Source organism: Malurus melanocephalus, unplaced genomic scaffold (assembly GCF_030028575.1).
Source record: "Malurus melanocephalus ecotype Western Australia unplaced genomic scaffold, MMel_1.1 scaffold_105, whole genome shotgun sequence".
Classification (NCBI taxonomy): Eukaryota; Metazoa; Chordata; class Aves; order Passeriformes; family Maluridae; genus Malurus; species Malurus melanocephalus.
Window position 1 is genome coordinate 1,030,140 of NW_026623337.1, and position 21,147 is coordinate 1,051,286.

The 21,147-nt window shown below is 37.3% G+C and overlaps 1 protein-coding gene across 3 annotated transcripts in view; it reads right to left on the bottom strand.

The window, feature by feature from the left end:
• The window catches only part of LRBA (LPS responsive beige-like anchor protein), a 365,054-nt gene that overhangs the window by 21,755 nt on the left and 322,152 nt on the right, over positions 1 to 21,147 (bottom strand). For 2 of the 3 annotated variants that reach the window (XM_057369185.1, XM_057369184.1), the window contains exons 49-53: positions 18,430 to 18,519; positions 15,103 to 15,295; positions 12,349 to 12,411; positions 8,950 to 9,105; positions 5,274 to 5,441 (exon numbers count right to left, since the gene is read on the bottom strand). In XM_057369185.1, coding sequence (XP_057225168.1) covers positions 5,274 to 5,441; positions 8,950 to 9,105; positions 12,349 to 12,411; positions 15,103 to 15,295; positions 18,430 to 18,519 — 670 coding nt within the window. The remainder of the gene's footprint in view (positions 1 to 5,273; positions 5,442 to 8,949; positions 9,106 to 12,348; positions 12,412 to 15,102; positions 15,296 to 18,429; positions 18,520 to 21,147) is intronic. The other variant, XM_057369187.1, reaches the window with a different exon arrangement.

Consider the following 21,147-nt stretch of genomic DNA (forward strand, 5'->3'; position numbering starts at 1 on the left):
CAGACAAGATCCCAGCTGGCACAACTCARAGTTCTCCAGTGACTCTAACACAGGCAAGTCAGGCAGAAAGATCAAAATAAATGAGATCTTTCTGAAGCAGTGTAAGCAACAAGGTAAGAGCAAACAGAGACAAACCCAGGAGAGGCACAGACAGATGAGGTGTAACTAACAAGGACATCAGGAGTAACAYTCTAAAACCACGAAAATATGCCAAGCTTCCTCAAGAAGTTGGCCTGTTATTAAGAGMAAGCAATAACAATAGATGATGCTACAGGAAGTACTTCAGGAAAAGGTCCGCTGCAGTCGGACAGCAAACCCAACTAAAACCAGCAAKGAAAACTGCTGTCTCAACTAGAGAATACCTAAATGAGGTAAATGGCACTCAACTGGCCTGACAACAGTGATACTGTGACAATGAAACTATGTAATCCCAGAGTAACAACTATTCTTKTGTGAATATTGGGWAAAGTTCTGCAAGACTAGATAAAGTCTTGTGTTGTTCAAGCAGCAGRMAAAGGAGAGAGTTAGAAAATTAGAKAGAGTAGCCTGCTTAATCCCAACAAACAGAAAAAAKACTGGCAGAACATTTATATTTTTATATATACACACAYAATTTCCTAGAAGAAAACAAGGAGATGAGTAACAGCTGATTTGGATTTGTTCTGAATAAATCATGTCAAAGCTATTTTTCTCTTGCAATTGCAAAGTAACAGGACGTGTTCAGGGAGACAACACATATTTTTTACTTTAGTAAGAACTGTAGGACTGTTCCACRTGAGCAATTTCTTAAGGAAAATAGGGAAGCACCCATTCAGAAGATATTAAACATTGGAAAGCCATATTCAGAAAGCTATTCATTGTCAAAACGCTAAATGTATTGATGGGCATTCCTGAACTGTGTACTAGCAAACATTTCCTTTAATGGCCAATTTAATGGAACAAGACTGCAAAGTATTTTTACAGATACGAGTTGCTGCAAGACTGCTGCAGGACAGGACGAGAATTCAAAGTAAGTTGGACAAATTGGAGAAACAGTCTAAAAAAGAACACACCTCAGAAAGTTKAAGACAAGATTCTACAGCTAAACTACACAGAGAAGGAGACAAGTGAGTAGATTCTTCAGAAAACASTGAAATACATATTGGCTCATATCATTAAAAGAATTGACAATGTCATGGTGTTTTGAAAGAAACAGATATTCCCTGGGGATGTGAAAAGTACTGGTCTGTAAAACAGGTTGTTTTCTACTTATTACCAGAAAGGCTTCAGCTGCRTTCCTGGGTCTACTTTGAGGAAGACAGTCAGCTGAAGGGAGGAACATACAAAAAAAATCAGAGGTCTGGAAAAACATGACTTATGGCAAAAGACAAAGAATTGAGTTAGTAAAGCTGGGAGGCAAAGAATTGCAGGTCATGGCAATCCAAATAATTGGAAGTAGTTGCAAGAAGGAAATAATCTGTTCTCTACATAAAGGAAAAATAGATGTAAGATGATAGAATGCAACTGCTGGAAAAAGAGAACTTGATACTAGGCTGAATACTGGGAAAAGACTGCTAAGGACTGGGCTTTGAAGGCCCAAAAATGCATTTGCTGAAGTTTTTAAGGGGAGATTGGATAAACATCAGTGGAGAATGGTTTTGGCACTTTTAAGCCCTCATTGGGAAAAGAGAATAGATCAGGTGACCAAAGCTCCTGCCCGCCCTGTTTCCTACGGTTCTGTGATTACAAAGGAAAATGCAATCCCTCAACTAGGAAAACGTCCAAACACCAGGAGTTGCCACTTGAGCTTCAAAGCGAAAGTGGGATCTGAAAGTGAYGCTCACCATTTGTATGCAAATGAATTCTCTCATCTCTTTTCTCCAGCCATCACACAGTTCCTCCTCCCATCCCCTGCTTCTCGCCTCCCCTCCACCTCGTTAGGCTGGGCAAGGACAAAACACAGCATCTTTCCACAGCCCTCTCCCAGGAATCCCCACACATTCCACCAGCCAAGTCCCGGTGCATAATGGCACATCCCCAAGTGGTGCCTTGGAGCCTCTAAATATGCAGAAGCCAACTTTGTGTGACACAGATCACACATGGGCTCCAAGGAGTACCGAGGGGAGTGCCACATCCTCTCCCTCCCACCTCCCCTGCCTCCCCCAAGCCAAGGAGAGAAAAGGAAGAGTCCCTTACACTATGCAAACTGACTTTGCATCTCCACAGTAAATAATGCTAATTAATGTGAAAGCAAAGAGGCTCAGGGCAATTCCAAAGGATACAACCACTTCAGGTCCTCTGCTCTGTTCTGAATTATTCCGAGGCTTGGTCAGAATATGCTTGCCATGCTTCTACATTTTCAAAACTAATCAATTTAGAAAGAGAAAAACTCTACATTTGATCAAAGAGCATAATGAAATATTTTTTTGAATTTCAGGTTTTAATTTGAGAAGGAAAAAAGTGATTTAACCTAAATGTAATCAAGCTGTTATGTGAAGAATAAAATAGYTTCCAGCAGATGTGTCCTATGTAGAAATTTCATATCTCTGTGACCTCTATTTGTCAGATTTGGTTTACATTGAAAATGCACTTGAGAGTTATTGAGCAGAAACCAAATAAGATATTGAGACTGCATAGGTGTAATTTCTTTAAGAAGTCAGCCTCAAAGTTAAAAGTTAAATAATGTAAATGATGAGTATTTCAGTAACATTTTTCTTCTGTTAAACAGAGACCAGATATTTTTAAATACAGTCAAGTTAGCCAGAAAATTGTTCTTAATAAACAATATCAAACCACTTCCTTATCACATGTGCCATAGCCCACCTTAAGCATCATTCTAAAACACGAATACACACAGCCAGAGATCCAGAGCTCAGTGCTCTGAAAGTAAAGAAATCAGACAAATGAACCTAAATAAAACGTAACTGGTGAAATAATGGGTACATAATGGAATATTGTTTAGGGTAGATGGATCATGCCAGCCTGCTGACTCATATACATCAGGGGCAACAYGTACTATGAGAGGAGGAAAGAAATGCTCCCGTTTTAAATTCTTTTCATTGAAACTACCCTGGCACCATGGTTTAGTAAAGTACCATTAGATGYATATTGCCGTGAAGTCATCCAAATTAGATATTAGAGATAATTAGAGAAAAAACAGAAAGGAAAGTACCAACTTGGAGGGTATCTAAAATTCCAGTAAATAGTGCTCATTAAAAGCATGAATAAACTGTATTTCTAGGTAGAAAAAAAAATAAGTAAGCTTCGAATACAGAAAGGCATTAGACCAGTCAAATATCAACATCCTGCAAATGGAGGGAAGTCACAGCAGCAGTAACAGGGCTCAGAACCCAACAAGTTAGCTGGTGCTTTCCATTTCTGACAAAATCACTAAGAACTAAGCAGAAACAGCTCTTTTTATTTGTCTTTTCAAAAAAATTTTGACTGAGCAGAGAAGGCTACAGACAGCCATTTCTGGTAAAAATTAAACACCCCAGATTACCATCTCTTTGAAGCAGGAACTGTCTATACCCATGTCTAGGACTACGTGTAGTGCCATGAGATTCCAATTGATAACAAAGGTTTCCAGGCATGCTGTATCACAAAAAAAAMCCCTACATAAAGGCAATTGGTAAACACAGGAGCCATTGCAATTTCCTAAAAGTCCAAGTTTAATATTACTGCAAAGAGACTTACCAGGTACTGCTGTTTGATTTAAACGGCAGCTAAAGTGGCCTAACTTTGAAAAATGCAAAATTTTAATACCTTGGAAATTTGCATTATAGAAAACAGTCAACAGATAACAAAATCTATGTATTTGAGTAAGATATCAGATATTAGGTACAAAACCTATGCAAGTGATCTGTTGAAGTCATCAAGGTCTTGTTCACACAGCAGTCAAGCCTGGCAAATGTAGGACAAGTACAACTTCTCAGGGCATGCCTARGAATCTGTAAACTCTTTGGAGTTTCCAAGTTTATAAGCAAAAATAACACAGAATCTGCATTTTCTTCAAATTGATAGATTATTATAAAATTATGTGTGAAGGTACAGAGATTCTGTCCACCAAGCAAAGCCATATTTATTTAAAGATGGTCATAAAATTCCGCTAGCCCCTTCCCAGAAAAACTACATCTGTTAAAGAGGACTGCATGGAGGGATAATGGGGACAGTTTGCTCACATCCTCTGCCTTCAAATAYTGCAACTGTGTGAATTAAACTGCATTTTGTTCAACTTTTGAATAGTTTTAAAAGTCAACATCCAATAATCTGCAAGTTAAATTCAGATTTTCATTCTGATATTAATTAGTTGTGCTTCTTCAAAGTCGCTCACAGGATGCAACTTCAAGCCACCTCCAKGTTTCAAATTCAAGTAACTCCAGATGAGTAACAGATTGAATATGGAACACACAACTTTACCAAATTGATTAATTTGGAAGATGTCAGGTATTGTTTCAATTACATAAAAYTGTGTGCCAGCTATAACTGCAATATATGACAGATCTAACACCACTTCTTGTTTTCCAGATGTCCATTTTGTCCTRTGCACACAGCAAGCATTACCACTGTTTAAACAGGGTCAGAGAAGACCTTAAGGAGAAGGCAGAAAACTTAAGAAATACTCTTCTGAAGACAGAAAATAATGTTTCTCACCCCTTCCCATCAGGGCACTTTATTTTTGGCTGAACAGGACCTCTGGCTATGATGCCCCCATACATTTATGTATATAAACTCTCACAAGTTTTCTTGAAAGCCTCTCACTCCTGTAAAGTGGCTTACTYCAGGCTTTTTCTCAACTGCAGGTCTGCTTTTTTCTTTGCTTCAGGGATCAGAAATTAAGTTGTTTTGTTGTTTTGTTTTTTTTAATGTGGAGTGAAATTGGCATAAAGAAAGATCACTTTCTACTTTTCCTGTTATATAACACAGGGTTGAACAGTCATAGTGGTTCACTGCTTTTTATGGAGTTAAAAGAGAAAATCTGCATTAACAAAAGACAGGATGCAGGAATTGCTGGGAAATGGTGGAAGAGATGGAAGAGAAGAAATACTTTGCCAGTGCAAGGTGAATTTGGGTAGGGAGGAATTAAAATTGAATTAGGCTAGAGCAGGGTTAAGCCTGACTTAGCAGTTTGGTTATAGGGCACGAGCCCTGTAGTTTGCACTGGAACCATTAAAATGCCAGGGACATAAGAGCAAGGATTAGGCATGTAGCACCCTACCTAAAATTTTGTCCTCTTAAGTTCWTGCTTTTTGAAACAACACCCTTATAAACCAAGGTCTTCTGTTTTTTCTTACCTCTTGGGTTATCACCAATGATGTTGGTTTTGCCATTCCAGTACCAGAGCAGCAAGGTTGCATCACGGGATCCTGAGAGGATGTAACAATTCCCTCCAATGTAGGACTCGGAACGAGTAAGACAGGTTACAACATCCCAGTGTCCAAACACTACTTGTATCAGTTTACCTGGAACACCAACACATCAAATTGATTATTTTAAAATTCTTCTTATTCTTTCCAAGGCAAAGCAAATACATTACAACATATTTTAGAAATATTTTCTCTATCAAAAAAAGGTTCAAAAGAGAATTATATGGGGGACTACTATTTTTTATTTATTTATTGGGTGGAAACTTATTTAAAAGTGCAGTAGCCCATATAATCCATACAAAAACAATATTTGAAGTCTCTCAATATTGTACTTTATTTAAAAGTCTCACTGGATGTGCTGAAGCCCAGAAACTGCAGATCTTGACAGGACAAAAGAAACCCCTCCACATTTCTAATGCACCTACTCAATCCATTCAGCTAATAGGGACCAGGACAAATTCTGCAGCCAATGACACAAGGAAGTGTGATGTGTGMTGCCTCCAATGTGTGACCCTCCATCTGGGTTTCTCAGCCCATATTACCATGCATCCATTTGTGCTTTGGGCTGAATAAAGAATGAGGAAGAACACAAGGGAAAAAGTGATGGCTTTGGAAGGATTAASAGGACAGGCCAGAAAAAGAAAKAGGAAATGCAGACTGCTGCAGTTCTGAATATATATAAATAAAAACAAAATAAATCAAATGTTCTGAAAAGTGTTTAAAAATAGAACAAGTAACACAGGTCAGTGCTCAGACTCAAGGACATCTAAATAAAATATTTTGGTGMATGAATTAAAAAYTATTAGTCACTTAATATGGGTAATASGGAAAATTTCACAGCCTCTTTTGATACAGTACARAAGTACTGCATTTGTATCCAGCCACTAAGTAACACTTGAAGGGAACAGAAGATTTAAGGGAGTGGCTCTAAAGAAGGAACAAAAATAATGTTAACAGCCTGATTATAACAACATCAAAAATGTAATTGCCTTAAAGTGAAGAAAACCAGAAAAAACCCAAGAGATATGCATGAATATCTACCAAAAAAGGAGGGGAACTACTTTAGTACATGRAGAAAAAATAAAATAACAGGATGCAATTAAAAGGAAATCTGTACATCAAAATAAAACAYTGGCAAAACTTATTAGGCCTGCTCTAACCTTCCAAGAGAAACYTGAGATGAAATGCTACCACCTGAGCCATTTCTGACAGGGCAGKGCAAACCCCTGGATGCACTCTTACTGTTGCATATCTGCCTTGTAGTGGAAGGGAGAGTAACTTGGGGATCAAATAATTATCTTACAAACTTTTTCAGTCGTACTGACGTAGATATTAAACCACCTGGGGTGATTTACACTTTTAGAATTAAAGTTGATGCTGTAAACATCACTAAGTTATGGAGATCTCTCAATTATTTCTATGTTTATRGGTTCTGTTCTAGAAAACAAGCATTTTTCAAGGGTATTTGCTTGACAGTTATTTCTGCAGTCGCACTGCTTTGTTAATTTTATTTTGTTACTCTGCAGTTTAAGATTCAATGAATACCATCAAAACAAGAAATAAGATTTTGCTTTTATCTTACTAAAAAAAATTAAATTACCAATTTCGTAAGAGTTCCTCAAACTTTCCTGTTTCCTTTAACATGAGTTGTTCCATCTATACAGTAATATCAAACTTTACCATTTGCACTCAGATATCTTTTTGACAGAATAAATTTTCTAGTTTATGTTTTATTTGACAGCTGTGCTACAAATAATTAAAAGAAAAATAAGACTCAAGTCTGCAGCACTGAAACTAAAACACTGTCTAGAAGTAATTTCCACTGCTGGAGGAAGGTTTTATGGTGCTTCTGCTAGATTGGCTGTGCTGAGAACCCATGATTTATGTTAAAAGTATTTCCTATTAAAAACAAACAAACAAACAAGCCCAAGATCTGATAGAAAAATGGTTCCTTTTTTTTTTTTGTTTAAGTGCTAAAATGTAATTGAATTCAACACTTGTCATCACTTSCCTTTATGCATTACTGATCACATTACCTTTTTCTTCTCCTGATTACAAAATACTTCCCTATGATATTGTCATTTTGATACAAAGCAAAGTTAACTACATCTGAATTCACTTCATTTAAGCTRGAGCTGCTACATTGACAAATAGAAGAGATTTGAAACTGAAACCTGAAWTGATTTCAGATTTGAAATCTGAAACTTTTCTGACAATGGYATTTTGGTTTAYAMCTKATTAGCTATGATAGTAACAAGGTGMCTGGTGAATCTGCCATACACRGAGGAAAGAACTTACAGAGATATTTGCAGTTCAGATTGATACAGGACAAAGCTGYCAAAACCATACAAATTCCTTCTATASATGTAAGGGAAGATATATACTTTGATATAGTAAAATTATTTCTCTATTCATATAAATCAAGAATATACACCGAATATTTATTAACTGCTAGCTATCYTTTCTGAAGATCTACTTTAAATTCACAGTTTTATGTAAATTTATTTTCATCAATGAGAAAATTAACCTTTGAAGGGTCTAACAAGATGTCTGTATAATGAATCGTGGGCAGTCAATATGACATAAATGGAACTCCTCCTTTATACTTAAGGCTTTAAAATTGCAAAAACGACAGAAATGCTGAGGTATGCCATGACATCTAAAGCATTAAAAGATTTTTATTAAAGACCATTCTGTTTTGTTAGACATTTTGGTTTGCCAAGTGTGAAAAACACTGTTAACTAATATATTTAAGAAATGATGATAAACATGTAGGATATTCCATAGGGATRAATAACCTACTGGAAAGCTTGATGGCACACACACATTAACCACACTGGGTCATTAATCCCAAAGAAGTACCTTGCAGTGAGGTCGCTGCTTCCATTATAAGATAATGAAAGGGAAAAAATCATAACTGTTTTTTTTCTGGGGTTCCATGGCTTTTAAATTCTTGTAGCTCCTACACTGAAAGATTCTTTTATATTTAACATGACACATGCATGACTTCAATGGTTTGGACACAGTCCAGCTGACAGACTAATTTAACTGCTGCCCATTATATCGATCAGTTTATGTTATATAAAAGAATCCAGTGGCTGCAAATCAATTCTGGTATGGCACAGCTTTCAAAGGCTTTCATAAGTATTGTTTCACCAGAAATTGTTTCACCATTGTTTCAAGACTGCTATTCTTGTTCTGTGGTACTTGCCTGCATTTCCTGGAAAAAAACAATTCTCTGGTGTTGAAAACCAATCAGAATTAAATTCAAGTAAATACTTTAAGAAYAATTAATTCTCCTACTATGCAGGGCTTTACACAAATGCTGACCTGTGAAAACTACARTGCAAGAACAGGCATCCCTGTCCTRTAAGTTTGAAGTGTRATGCTCAGCCTAAAYGAGAGCTCCTTCTCTCACCTTTGCCATCATTCYGCAAAAAYGATAGCACACAAWACACARCAGCAGTAGGTAARGRAAGATTTGACAAATATTATCAATAGGGAATAAATACATGCTCCACTCCTCATGTTTTATTTGAAACAGTAGGGTGATTATGGAAAAAAAAATCTTTCAGGCTGTTTCCATATTTAAAAAATACATTACCTGAGTCAGTAGAATAAACACGGAAACTCTTGTCCCAGAAGCCACAGACCAAGATGTAACGATTGTCAGAGGTGATGACAAAACACTGGGAATGTACCTGAATGCTTTGGTCTAAAAGGTCAGTGATTTGCCTTCTGTGCATACCTGTATTGCTGGCTGAACAGAAAAAAACATACAAACCGAGAAGGTTTAACATTGAGGTAAAAATTTAGAAATTTACATTCAGACCAAATAYATTCCTCAACTCTGTTACTTGGTATTTTTGTGGCAGGGTCATTTTCTTTCTAAAACTACTATAAAATACTCATTACACCTCTGGGAACAATGCTAATTCCTAGTAGCATATATTCTAAAATAGAAGAAATCCCTTTTTTGAATGAAATGCAGATGAGAAATAAAGATTGCACATAGGCATGGTACACAAAAATGAAATGGGCATCCTTCCCCCCTTCTTCTAGTATAAGAAACTAAAAACTTGAAACAAAGCAATATAATGATAAGGAAAGTATTGTTAAGACAGTACATAAAGTATATAGTGGCTCAAATGCAGTACATGAAGGATCATGATTTTAAATTAYACATTGCTTCATTGCAAGCATGGCAATTTAAAAAAGAATAACTTCAGTAAACATCACTACTGTTTTATCCTTTTTTAAGTCATCTCACAAAAATTATCTCCCCAGCTTATCTCCAATCAGCTCTAGGGCTGAGAGAAAGTTTGCCCTATTTGATCACTTGATGTTTTATTTCCTGAGATTCTGTTGCATTGGCAACCCATAAAATGGACAGGAATCAATTAGTGAACACTCCTCATATTATATTTCATTCTTGTATGTATTTCCCTATACGTATCTTTCAGGGAAATCCTACACTGTAGTAAGAATATTCAGTGTGTTTTCTTCCTGAGGGAACCTGATTTCCAACCCACACAAGTAATTTCTCCTGGGTTTATCTGCCAACTGCCTGGAAAACTGTTACTTCCATCCAGGTGGTCTTCCAGACCTGCGTCTGTCCTGATCTTGTGTTCTTCTTTACTCTTTGTTCTTTGACTCCTTTCCATTCTCACAGGTCAGCTATCTCCTAAGCCTTGGGCTAATTCCATTTACTCTGTAACTTTTATTTATGCTTTTGCAGTGTTTAAAATGTTGACACTGTCCTGTCCATTAGGATAGCAAATAATTTAGCAAGGTTTTGCCACTTGCTCTCTGCAGGTGACACACAAGGTGGCCTTCATTGCTCTTGGGGCCACTTAAAGAGTAACAACAACGTGTTATAAATGCGCAGTGAAAGGTTCTGTATGACAGAACAGCATAAAAGGAACCTCAAAAAATGTACAGATCAACCCATTCAGCRGGGTAAGGCCTTTAAAAAACTTCAGCTCAAAAAGAAATCAAGGATCTGTGTCATATCAGACATTGCTGTTTTATGTCTTACTGTGCACCATGAAAATGAGGGCAGGAATCCCTCCTTATGACTAAGAGAGCAACAAGATTCCTGCTATAACCATAAAAGTGTAATTTTGTGGTCCTCTTAGGTGCCATTTCTAAGTAGATGTGTCTAGCCACAATTAAAATCCTCTAATACTACCTATATAATTACTTGCACCCAATGATGCTACTTAGCAATGACAAAAAAAGCCTTAAACCTTTAAAACTAGTCTACTGTAATCATAAGACTGATTTGAGATCTACTGTAGAAAGAGCATATTAAACCATTTTTCAGAATGTGAACATTAATTTTAAAGGTCTTTGTACCAAAGAAAAGCCAAAGTAATTTTTAAACTAAAGGCAAACCTGAAAATGGAATTTTAGTTTTCAAAATGAAAACATAAAAAGGGATAATAAAAATTTCTTTCCTTCCACATGTTTTTCACAAGACATAAAAAAATAATTAGACAAGTTCAATGTGATTTAGGGTTTTCTGTTGTACTGTTTATTTACACTTCTAAGATCTACTTGATAGCAGGTTKTAAGCAGAACATACATTTCCTGTTCCAAACATTTTCTGGATCAAATCTATTTCAGGAAGGAAAAGAGAGTTACAGCACRTGTCCTCCTCATTATAACTACTTTATTATTCAGATGAGGATTGATTTTAGAAATTTTGGAAAAAACACTTTMATTTTATCAGCTCTATAAAATGGTTCCATATGCACACACTGTTCCTGATTTAATTATCCCAGAGCTTACCCAGCAAAATGGCTACACAAGAACTACACTGCACTTCCTACTGGGATATGCACATTAGTTTTGAAATTAATTCTCACTAGTTGACAGACCTGTCATTCTAACCTATCCAGGCAAGTTCATTTTTGCTCTGATTTTTCCATGCCTCTATAATTGGCCAMACCACTTCTTTTTCATTTAAGCCACCACCCTGAAACGGCTGGTTTTTAACTGAGTTTGAAGTTGTTTGATACAAYTGAATTGTCTAATACAACTGGGGGGCACACAATCCTCTTCTTTGCTCCTGTCTTACAACTAGTTTGTGTTTTGGGGTTAGGTACTTGAGTTTTTTCTTTTCTGCTTGTGTTTAACCTTCCATTTGCTGGGCTATAGACTCCAAGTATTCACTCCCCAAAGTTGGGCCTGTAATGAAAAGAACTGACCAAACTCTAACCACGCTAATAGAAAAAATCAGTCCTATACAAATTGATAAACCTCTGCAATAAAAAGTCATTAATTGAATCTATTACACTGAGTCATTAAATAAAGGAGAGACATTCCTCCACCCCTTTTTAATAAAGGAAAAACATACACAAATTTAACTAGTGGAGCTGATCAAAAGATGCAATACCCTTGAAAAATGAATACTAATATCTCAACACTAAACCGGAGTGGGCAATATATTTCAACTTTGAAACTGCTTTGCAATTGCACATTAATCCCCTCAGCCTGAACAGCAGGTCTATGAAGAAAGGATTGATCTCCTTTAATGATGAAACCCTGGCACCACGGTTTTATTTTTCACAACACGGTGCAGTTAAGAACCCCACTGTTATTATGAAAATTTCCTCGGCAAAGGAGCTCCATCACATTACCAGCGCACCGATTCATCATAACGCGCCTCGCTCCTGCTCATCAACAAGTCTGAGTGATGAAAAGATCCAATATTATCCTGACAGTACTTCATGCACATTCTCAATCACACATTATTACAGCATCCATATTAATTTTCACTGACACGCGTCCTAGGCCTGTTCAAATTAGGCAAACCAACGAGGGGGAGTTGATGAAATACCAGCATAGCCACAGCTCATTGCATTCCAATTTGCATGCAAATGGTTTATCRGGAAAATTCCATTCCCAGCAACCAGCAAGTGAAAAACAACCGTAATCTACACTTCAGGGCCACCATACAGAGCTTAATGAATCGCAAAGAGAGAAGGAAGTGACAGACCTATGAGAGGATCGATTTCCACTGGCAGCTGGTAAGGCTGGTCTTGTACAGCACCTTGATGAGCTGGAATTCAGGAAAGAAGATTTTAAAACTTTGCGCTTTTTTTAATACATGAAGCCACAAATATTTTATAAATCAAAGCTACGCCCTTTTTTTTACTATTCAAGATTCTTCTGCATCAATTGAATTTAAAAAAAGAAATCCAGGTGCTTTTGCAGGCTGCTTATTAAACATTTATTTTAGATTAGGGCTATTCTGAATGTATGCCATCAGCAGCAGCTCTGGTCCTGAGCCATAAGCTCTAGCAGATGCTTTACTGGCAACCTCTCCTGTCGCAACAAAACAAAATTAAGTGGTAAAGAGGACTGAAAACAAAATGTGACAACCATCTGCTGACTGTAGCAAATACTATTTTCCTCTTTACTTTTTAAAGCACTGCTTTGAACAATTGAAGCACAAAGGACTTTTTTTTTAAAATCAGTTTATGCTGTAGAGAGGGAAATCTCATAGTCATCTTGTAGTCAGCCAGTATTTAAGGATTCATCCATCACCAAAACCCATTTATTTTTGAGTTTGCATAGAAGTTAATATATTAATTCTGCCAACCCACATTTCATCTGGGCACTTGGCATACCAGTAAAATGTTTATGCACTGAAATCTCTTGCAGGGGTAAAAAGAAAGCTTTTTTTCCCCCACATCTTCACTACAAAGGAACAAACAAACTCCTCCCCAACCCAGCCCCTAAAGAGCTCACAATACCTTCATTGAAGAGAAACAAAAAATAATGGCTGAATACTTACACTTATGATTTTTCTACCTACCATCCACAGTTTAATATAAAAATTAGTGTCAATACAAGGATTTCTTAAATAACTGATTCATGAGTAAATTCAAAGTTCTACTGCAATGCAACACCAACAAAGAACAAAAAACAAAATCTACATGATGAGAAAGAGCATCCTGCTGGGTACCAGTGCCATTAGATGTCAGCAAACCCACCAAATTCATATTCAAAGCCCATTGGCYTTTTAATTACACATTAGTGACAACTGGTCACTTGGCAACTTAACTTTTTTATCATGATGCCTCATTAGCAAAGACAATGCTGAGCCCACAGCWGGGGATAGGGAGTAGTAATGATACCTGCCCTCTCATCCTAGGAGATCCCATTTTGGTAAAAAATTGGAAGTCAGCAATAGTGAAGGCACAGCAGCCCATACCCAAATATCCTAAGCATAGCAGTCCACTAAGAGCCTATGGCTGATGAGTGCTCACACAGGAGTGGGGTGAGGTGAGTTTTTATGGGGTTTTTGTTGGTTGGCTTCTGTTTGTCTTGATCTGGGGGTTTTCCTGAAATCTTTGTAATGGTAAGACAAGTGTAAAATGCCTCTAAATGAAAAAATAGCGACTCAAAAGCACARCTTACTGTTCTGCCTTTCAGAGGTGAGGGAAAACCCAAAATMCGAAAGCTTTGTTGCACTGAAACCAGCTTATTGCTACACTCACCAAAYTGGTTGCTCTCTCACAGATTATCAAACAGCAGAATTGTGTTGAAATCCAAATGAACTCCTACCATTTTTGAACATTCTTTTCTTCCCATGACTGTTGTATGTTCACAAAGGCCATTTTTTAAAAGCCTTGAATATTATACGCCCAAGGTGACACATCCAAGGCATGAGAGGATACTGTCATCCCTCTTTCAAAGAAATCCCAGGAGCTCTGTAAATAGTTCTTGCTCACAACTTGTTATCTTAGACAAGTCTCTCTTCTCCCCTCCCTTACCATATTCCTCTTTAAGCATTTCTAGGGCTGGTGAAATAATACATAGATGTTTCTATTTGAGAGGTAATTTGTAAGAATTAGGAAAAAGTGTAGGAGTTATCTGGCTTTTTTCAAAAAGCAATCAAGGAGCAYGGGTCGAGATTTCTTACTAGGAATTTCAGCCATGTAAGTATTTCTCTCGTGCAAACATCTTCTTTTTAAGTTGTTTGAGTAGAAGATCTTTTTCCCTGCCTTTCTTGAAAAGCCTTTGACCAAATTTACTGCATTGCACTCAAATAAACTTCCTTTGACAGMTTGGGCCTAAGAGTGCCATAGTCAGGGAAAGGAGGATGGATGTATTTAAGACTGGATAATATTAGAATTAAAAGCAGAGTTATATTCTCAAGTACAATACACTTTTAAAGGAAAATTAATTTTATTAGTTGCTATGCAAATGGCTATTTTGTTTTCCTTTCATACTGACAATACACAAGCACCTTGTAACTTCAGGATGTTTAAGGTAAGACTTACTATATATTTTATTTACTAATTCTCACTGGGTGTTTATAATAATCAATAAAAAGGTAGAAAATTTCAGGCAAGCTCTACATGTTTTAAAACTGTCTTCAACATGATATGGCTCAGGCCTCCAACTGACTGCACAASAAATTTAAGAGGAAGAGCGTGCCTTTATCATGACCAAACAGTGATAGGCTGTTTTTGTCACCTTGCACAGTGCCTGATGGCCTGGAAAGCAGTATATTGTTGTCACAAACCTTTTGTGTGCACTACACATCTCACTGCACAACAGCTCAGGTTACCTTTCCAAGGAGAAACTAAGCCCACGTGTGAAGAAATGTCACACATGTCAATGAAATGGACCTGCTTTTTCACTTTAAACCCACAACAGTTCCGCAGCAAATTTTGAAAAGACAACACAAGTGCAGCTGCATGGCAGGGGTTTCTCAGGCTTCTTGCTTTAATTTACTTACCAGGGAGGTTGTGCCACTTGTTTACAGCAAAGAGYCTGTTGGCAGTGACCGTGATGACAGCGGGGGTGGCCAGGCCGGGCTGGGTGTTGGCGGCCACGTGAGTGACCGGCGAGTTGGACGGGAACTTCAGGACCATGATAACGTCCTGTTGGGCTTGCTCTGTGAACATCAAGGGGCTCTGCAGGAGGAGATACTGTTGAGTGCACACGACAAGAACCCAAATACACGGGAAAAGAGAACACGGGGAGGAGAAGAGACAGGACAAGAGAAGGAAGATTGGATTAAAATACACGAGATCTGATAGAAGCTGCAGTAGAAAAGCAAATGCAATAATAGTGGACAGGCTTTTGGAAATAACCATTTTAGGCAGAAAATCTTTCATGTACCCTATTAATCTGAGGGCCTTGTTGAACACAGGGTGTCTGCATACAGGCTTCRCTACAGATCACAGCAGATTAAACTAAAAGTTTGCAATCACCTATYTCTGCCAAAAGAACTCTCCTTCGTATCTGCAGAGATAGTATGTCAAGRAAAGCAATGCCAAACCAGGAGGGAAATAAAAAAAAAARGAGCAAGTAAAAGAAATTCCTGCTCCCAGAGATTGTCTCAAGTTGCATTAAATTGGCAGACTGTAATTCTTTGCAAGCCAGATGAGAACATGAAAGCACATTAAAATAAACAGATACACACATACACTAGATATATGTTCTGTATATATTTTGGGTGTACAAAAATAAGATTTATGAATGCAAAGTAGAAGACTTCACTGCAAATGTGTTTCAAAGGACAAACATAATTAAATGCAGTTGTAAAGAATATAAAGTGGACGTGATTACAGACACTATCCTGTGTTGTTTCCAGAAATGCTGAAGGAGTGAATCCAGACTCTCATTTTTTACATAATTTTTTAGGTTTCAGGGTTTTTTTTTTTTAGTTTAGTAAGTTGAAAAGTTTATTAACTTTTTAACTATGTTCTCTAAGAATACTGCAAATGTCAAAACAAAATATTGAGGACCTTAGATCTGGATATCAAACGTGAGGAGAAAAAGCAACACATAATGGGTTTATTACTGTGTGGTACATCTGAATTAAAAAGAGAACCCCATTGAAATGCAGAGGTACAATCATCCTGGTCACCAGTATCCATATTGCTCAAGTATTTGTGATTTTCTAATAACCAAATTAGAATACTAATGAACTGTCCTTGGCTGTTTTCCACCTGAAGTATTTCATTACATATATGTGTATGTAAGTGCATACATTTAATGTATATTTATACAGAACTAATAAAAAAATTAAATACATTTGCATTTTTATTATCACTCCTTTTAAAAAAGTTATTAAGAGTACTTAGAAAAACATATTGCTCTATGAATTCCTATTTACAGTCTTTGCATAAAGGTGTAAATAAAAGCAACTAATAAGCTACCCAGACACCCTTCTGAGCAAGTGGCTAAAAGCCAATCAATATTATGAGTTAATCCTCCCTGGATGCTCATTCAATTAAAGGTGTCAGTAATGCCTCATCTGATGTGGCCTCAATTAAATCCAGCTATCTGATGGTTGAAAACACAAGGGGATACAGCAACAGCAGCAAAACCAGACAAATAGGCAGCCTTCGTGTGACTGCTAATTACTACACCTGGTGTATATTATGGCTTGTGCACTTAACACAGCACGTGGTAACTTCCAATTCAGCTGTATTCATGCACACATGCACACACATGCCAAAACAAAACTCAGTAAATAATGCAACGAGAAATAATTCAAAATTAGGACAGGAAAAACAGCCTTACTGTATTTCAGCTTCAGGAATACTACTCTTAAACCATGTAATTTAGTGTTATTACAAAAACACGCATTAATATCCACAAAACCAGCAAGTGAAGAACCARAGGCTTTTTTTCTGTGTATACCCCAGCCCAAAAAACCACAGGAGTTAGAAACAGCTAACTTCTTAGATTTTAACTTCCTAGATTTTAATTTCTTCCATTACATACTAAATCTCCACTAATTCAGCAGCACGAAAAATGTTATGACAAAACCACACAAACTGCCTCCTGGTATCAAATTTATTTATATAAACAATAGTTCTGACTAACACATCAATAATCAACTTCTCGAGTTCCTCTTCTTCCTGAAACAAATCCCTTTAAATTAGAGCAAGGGCTTAGTGCATGGCACCATGACAGACGGACACACATATGGCAAGTGGCTGCATGATGAGATGAGAGTATCTGGRCTCCTCAACATTCCTGTTTGCAGAGGGGGCTCTCCTGGCAGACACACACAAGTCCCTGCTGTGGTCTGCAGGCCTGGGACCGGGCAAGCAAGATGAGCAGCTCTCAGGTACAACATGTGATGCGTTTGAGAAAGGCCAGTAGCTCAGTTTATCAAGGAAGTTTACACTTCTCAGAGTCCTGCATGCTGCAAGGTTTGTAAGCTACTTTGGAAACATTTCATGTTTCTGTGTAATCTTTTAAAACCTTCTGTACTTCAGATAGGTTTTTAAACTAATAACCTCAGCCTGCCTGAGTAGGATATATGTTTTACAGGACATACAAGAAGAATTTTTTTTTTTTAATATTGTAGTGTAAAATGTCCATCCTAACAATAAGGGAACATAAACTTTTAAAAACCTTGTGAATTAGCAGACCATTTGCTCCACTTGTCAGAATATCCCTTAACATACTAGTCCTGGATCTACGACAACACAAATGATATTTTAAACCCAAGGACTACACACAACATGATATGAAAAGCAATCAGTAATAAAATAATAGTTTGTATAATAAAATTATATTAGACACAAGTAGAGGSAGAAGGGAAAGCATGTTAATGCTCACTGCCTGGATTTTATCACCCTAGCTTTACTGCAAAACACATTTAGTCACATTCTTTGCTATGTAAGTTTCAGCTCACAAATTCCTAGTAATCCTGGTTTTAGGGGAAAACCTACGCCTGGGGGAAAAGACAAGGAAGTTCCACCTCCTAAATCCATGGTTCTCGGGGAATCTGCCAAAGATTAACTGAATTGTCTCCACGATGACTGGCTCTCACCTATACAGGTATGGTATTAACAAAACCAACTGATGAAGTGTTCTTAGATTACACTGACAAAAAGAATTCTGTCCTAGGAATCAGTGCAATGCTTTCAGCAATAAATAAAAGAATAAAAGCGCTGCATAYAACTCCTCATCTGCTGGTTTTAGTAACGTAATTCCACAACCACATAAAAGCAAAGAGAAAGTGTCCAGTTATGCAAATTTAAGATGGAAGAGGAAGAGAGCACAATGGCAGGTCACAAAGAGTTAACATGGCACTTACCACCTGCATGGCAGAACTTCTTGGAGGATGTGGYTCTATGAGCAGTTGGGAAGGGGTCTGTCCAAAACTTCGTATTTGAGCTTCCACAGCCTGGAAAAGGCACAGGCAGGTTTGCATGTTAAGAGGTGCTAATTACAGGCAATAGAACCATAACTGTCACCTGAAAATGTCATTCCACACTTCTGGCTTGTTTCATGTTGAAAATCAACCCCGTGTGTTCACTGTGGGGCTAAGTGCTTGGCACTGGTACTAAGAATGAGGTAATCATTTTAGTACTGTGGATGCTATTTCCATGAGAAACTCTGCAAAACCTCATCCTGCTCAATGATATTAAACAGAAACAAGCTATTATAATCAGAAACCCCCTTTATTGGCTTCATTTTTCCTTTCTAACACTGCCTTATCCTGTTTGTATCATAACTCAAAAACAAAAGCTAACTTTTAAAAAGTTTCTGTAGGTATTAAGTGTTGTATGTTAAACTCCATTGCTTCATTTCAYAGCAATAACTACAAGAAAAGCAAATCTGAACTTTTATTCTTACTTTCAGGTTTATTCAAAAAGAGCAAACAATGTTAGGMTGCATTAAACTACCAACAGAAAAATTAAAGGAGGAGGTGAAGGTGTAACACAAGGGGGTTTTTAAAGTTTCTTTGAATCTTCAGCAACATGCTTTAGTACTTCCTTCATAGGAAATACACGAAAATATTATGCTAGTTATTTCTTAAAAATAATTATGCTGAAACGTGTGTTCTTATACTTCTTGCCCTAGGCATGTCCAATTAGCTTTCCATGCTGCCACCTCTTGGCCCACTGGTTTACAGATAACATCAAGCAGCCAAAATTCAGCAAGTTACTTCTTGTCAGGCTGGCCCCTGCACCATTCACAGAAGCAGGCTGATAGAACAGAAAATCTCAAATCATTCAGCTTAGTTTACACCTCTTTCACTGGGAGCTAAACTAATCACCTTGCTTTACCTGTGGGCTAGCAGGCTGCACAGGGCTGATGCCTCAGGTATTTTTCTCTGATTTTTCTTTTTCATGGCTCAACCTCCCTCAAGGCTCCTWACACTTATATTTCCTGTTTTATTTTAGCCACTCCTTAAAATGTTTGAGACAATGGAATAACACTTATGCTGACYTTATTCTTCTAAACAACTATTTTTAGATAATAATACAGTCCATTACTAGGACACACAATGTTCTCCTGTTACAGAAATRACAAAGTCAAAACTAGAATGCACCTGAGACCTTAAAATAATCMTCCTCTTCATAGTAAACATGCCATCCAAAACACTTGACCTTATTACATTTGGCAGGGCTTTTGAAACCCCTGAGCTCACCAGAGCAAGAGTTGAAATTACCCTGTGAATAGATTTTAACACTCTTGGCCACTCTGGAAAGCACCATAATCTTCAAAGAACTGGTGAATAAGTAAGTTTATCAAAAAGCTGGCTGAAATCTGACATAGACACACTGTGATGCAGTGAGTACTTTTTGAGGAACAGCAGCATCAGACTCATGAAACACTAAAGCTCAGTAAGACCACRTGAGTCTCCTTCCTGCTGATGAGACATGCTACATTAAAATTCAAATCTGGGGGTTTGTGACCCAAGATATCAAGGGAATCACAAAAGCTGTGTGGTCTCGTAGGACATGAGGCATTAACAAAGGAACAGAACACTGGCCAGCAGCTCTACCCTCTTCATAAAATGCTGTTTRTTTCAAAACATCCAGATTTTAAAAAGATTTGCCTACACCTACTTGCAGATTAAGTGGTGTATTTTTATTAGCAAATGGGAATTCTGCCCTGCATTGAGCGTAGAACCAGAAGAATACAAGAGGAGTGGAAAGTAGACTGTCGTGGCTGTCAGTTACTCTATACTTGTTAACATATTGAGTAAAAATTGTCAGTCTTTAGGATCTCTTATTTATTCCTATTAAATATATCTCCAATAAATAATTTAAAATTAATAAAATACTCATGAAGCACAACTCCCATGCATTTCTTTCAGAACTGAGACTAGGTGACATGAAGAAATAMTAAGTTTTAGATTTATTAATGTCTTTGTATATTGACTTACGATCAATACAGAAACTTTCACTCCCAAATGCCCACWGTTCAGCATTGAAAGGGAGTCAGAATTTTGTCTAAACCATGAAATCTGCTATGCTCGTCAATTCCCAATGCTACCCCTAGAAACTATACACTGTTACATAGTACCTGTAGTAAGTAAGGGAAAATGAAACACAAGATATCACACATTGATGCAGAGCATTTCAAATTATTACAAGAGCCCAAACTGACGTAGAACAAGTATAAAATACTCAACCCGCCAGTCAAGCCACACTGTCTGTTTCCACTTACTGTTTGTCAGACCAGGTGAAGCTGCTGGCCAATGGGACAATGATTTTGCCAAAACCTCCCTCAGAGGATCACGAATTCTCAGTTTTCTTAACAGATATTTTACAGCCCTGCTTATGATCTAGCTTGAGTTTGTGATTTACAGTTCCAGCACAAACAAGTCCTTTAGACTCATTAGGTTCCATCTGGTTGTTCCAAAAAATATCAGAGGCTACAGTTCCAGGACTGCAATGGCCTCCTGACACAATCTTTTCCTTTTAGACCACAGAACTGGGAAAAATCAACCTTCAGATCACATCATRCCACAGGTAACAAGAACATAAAAGCACAGATATTGGTATCTGTACATCGTCTT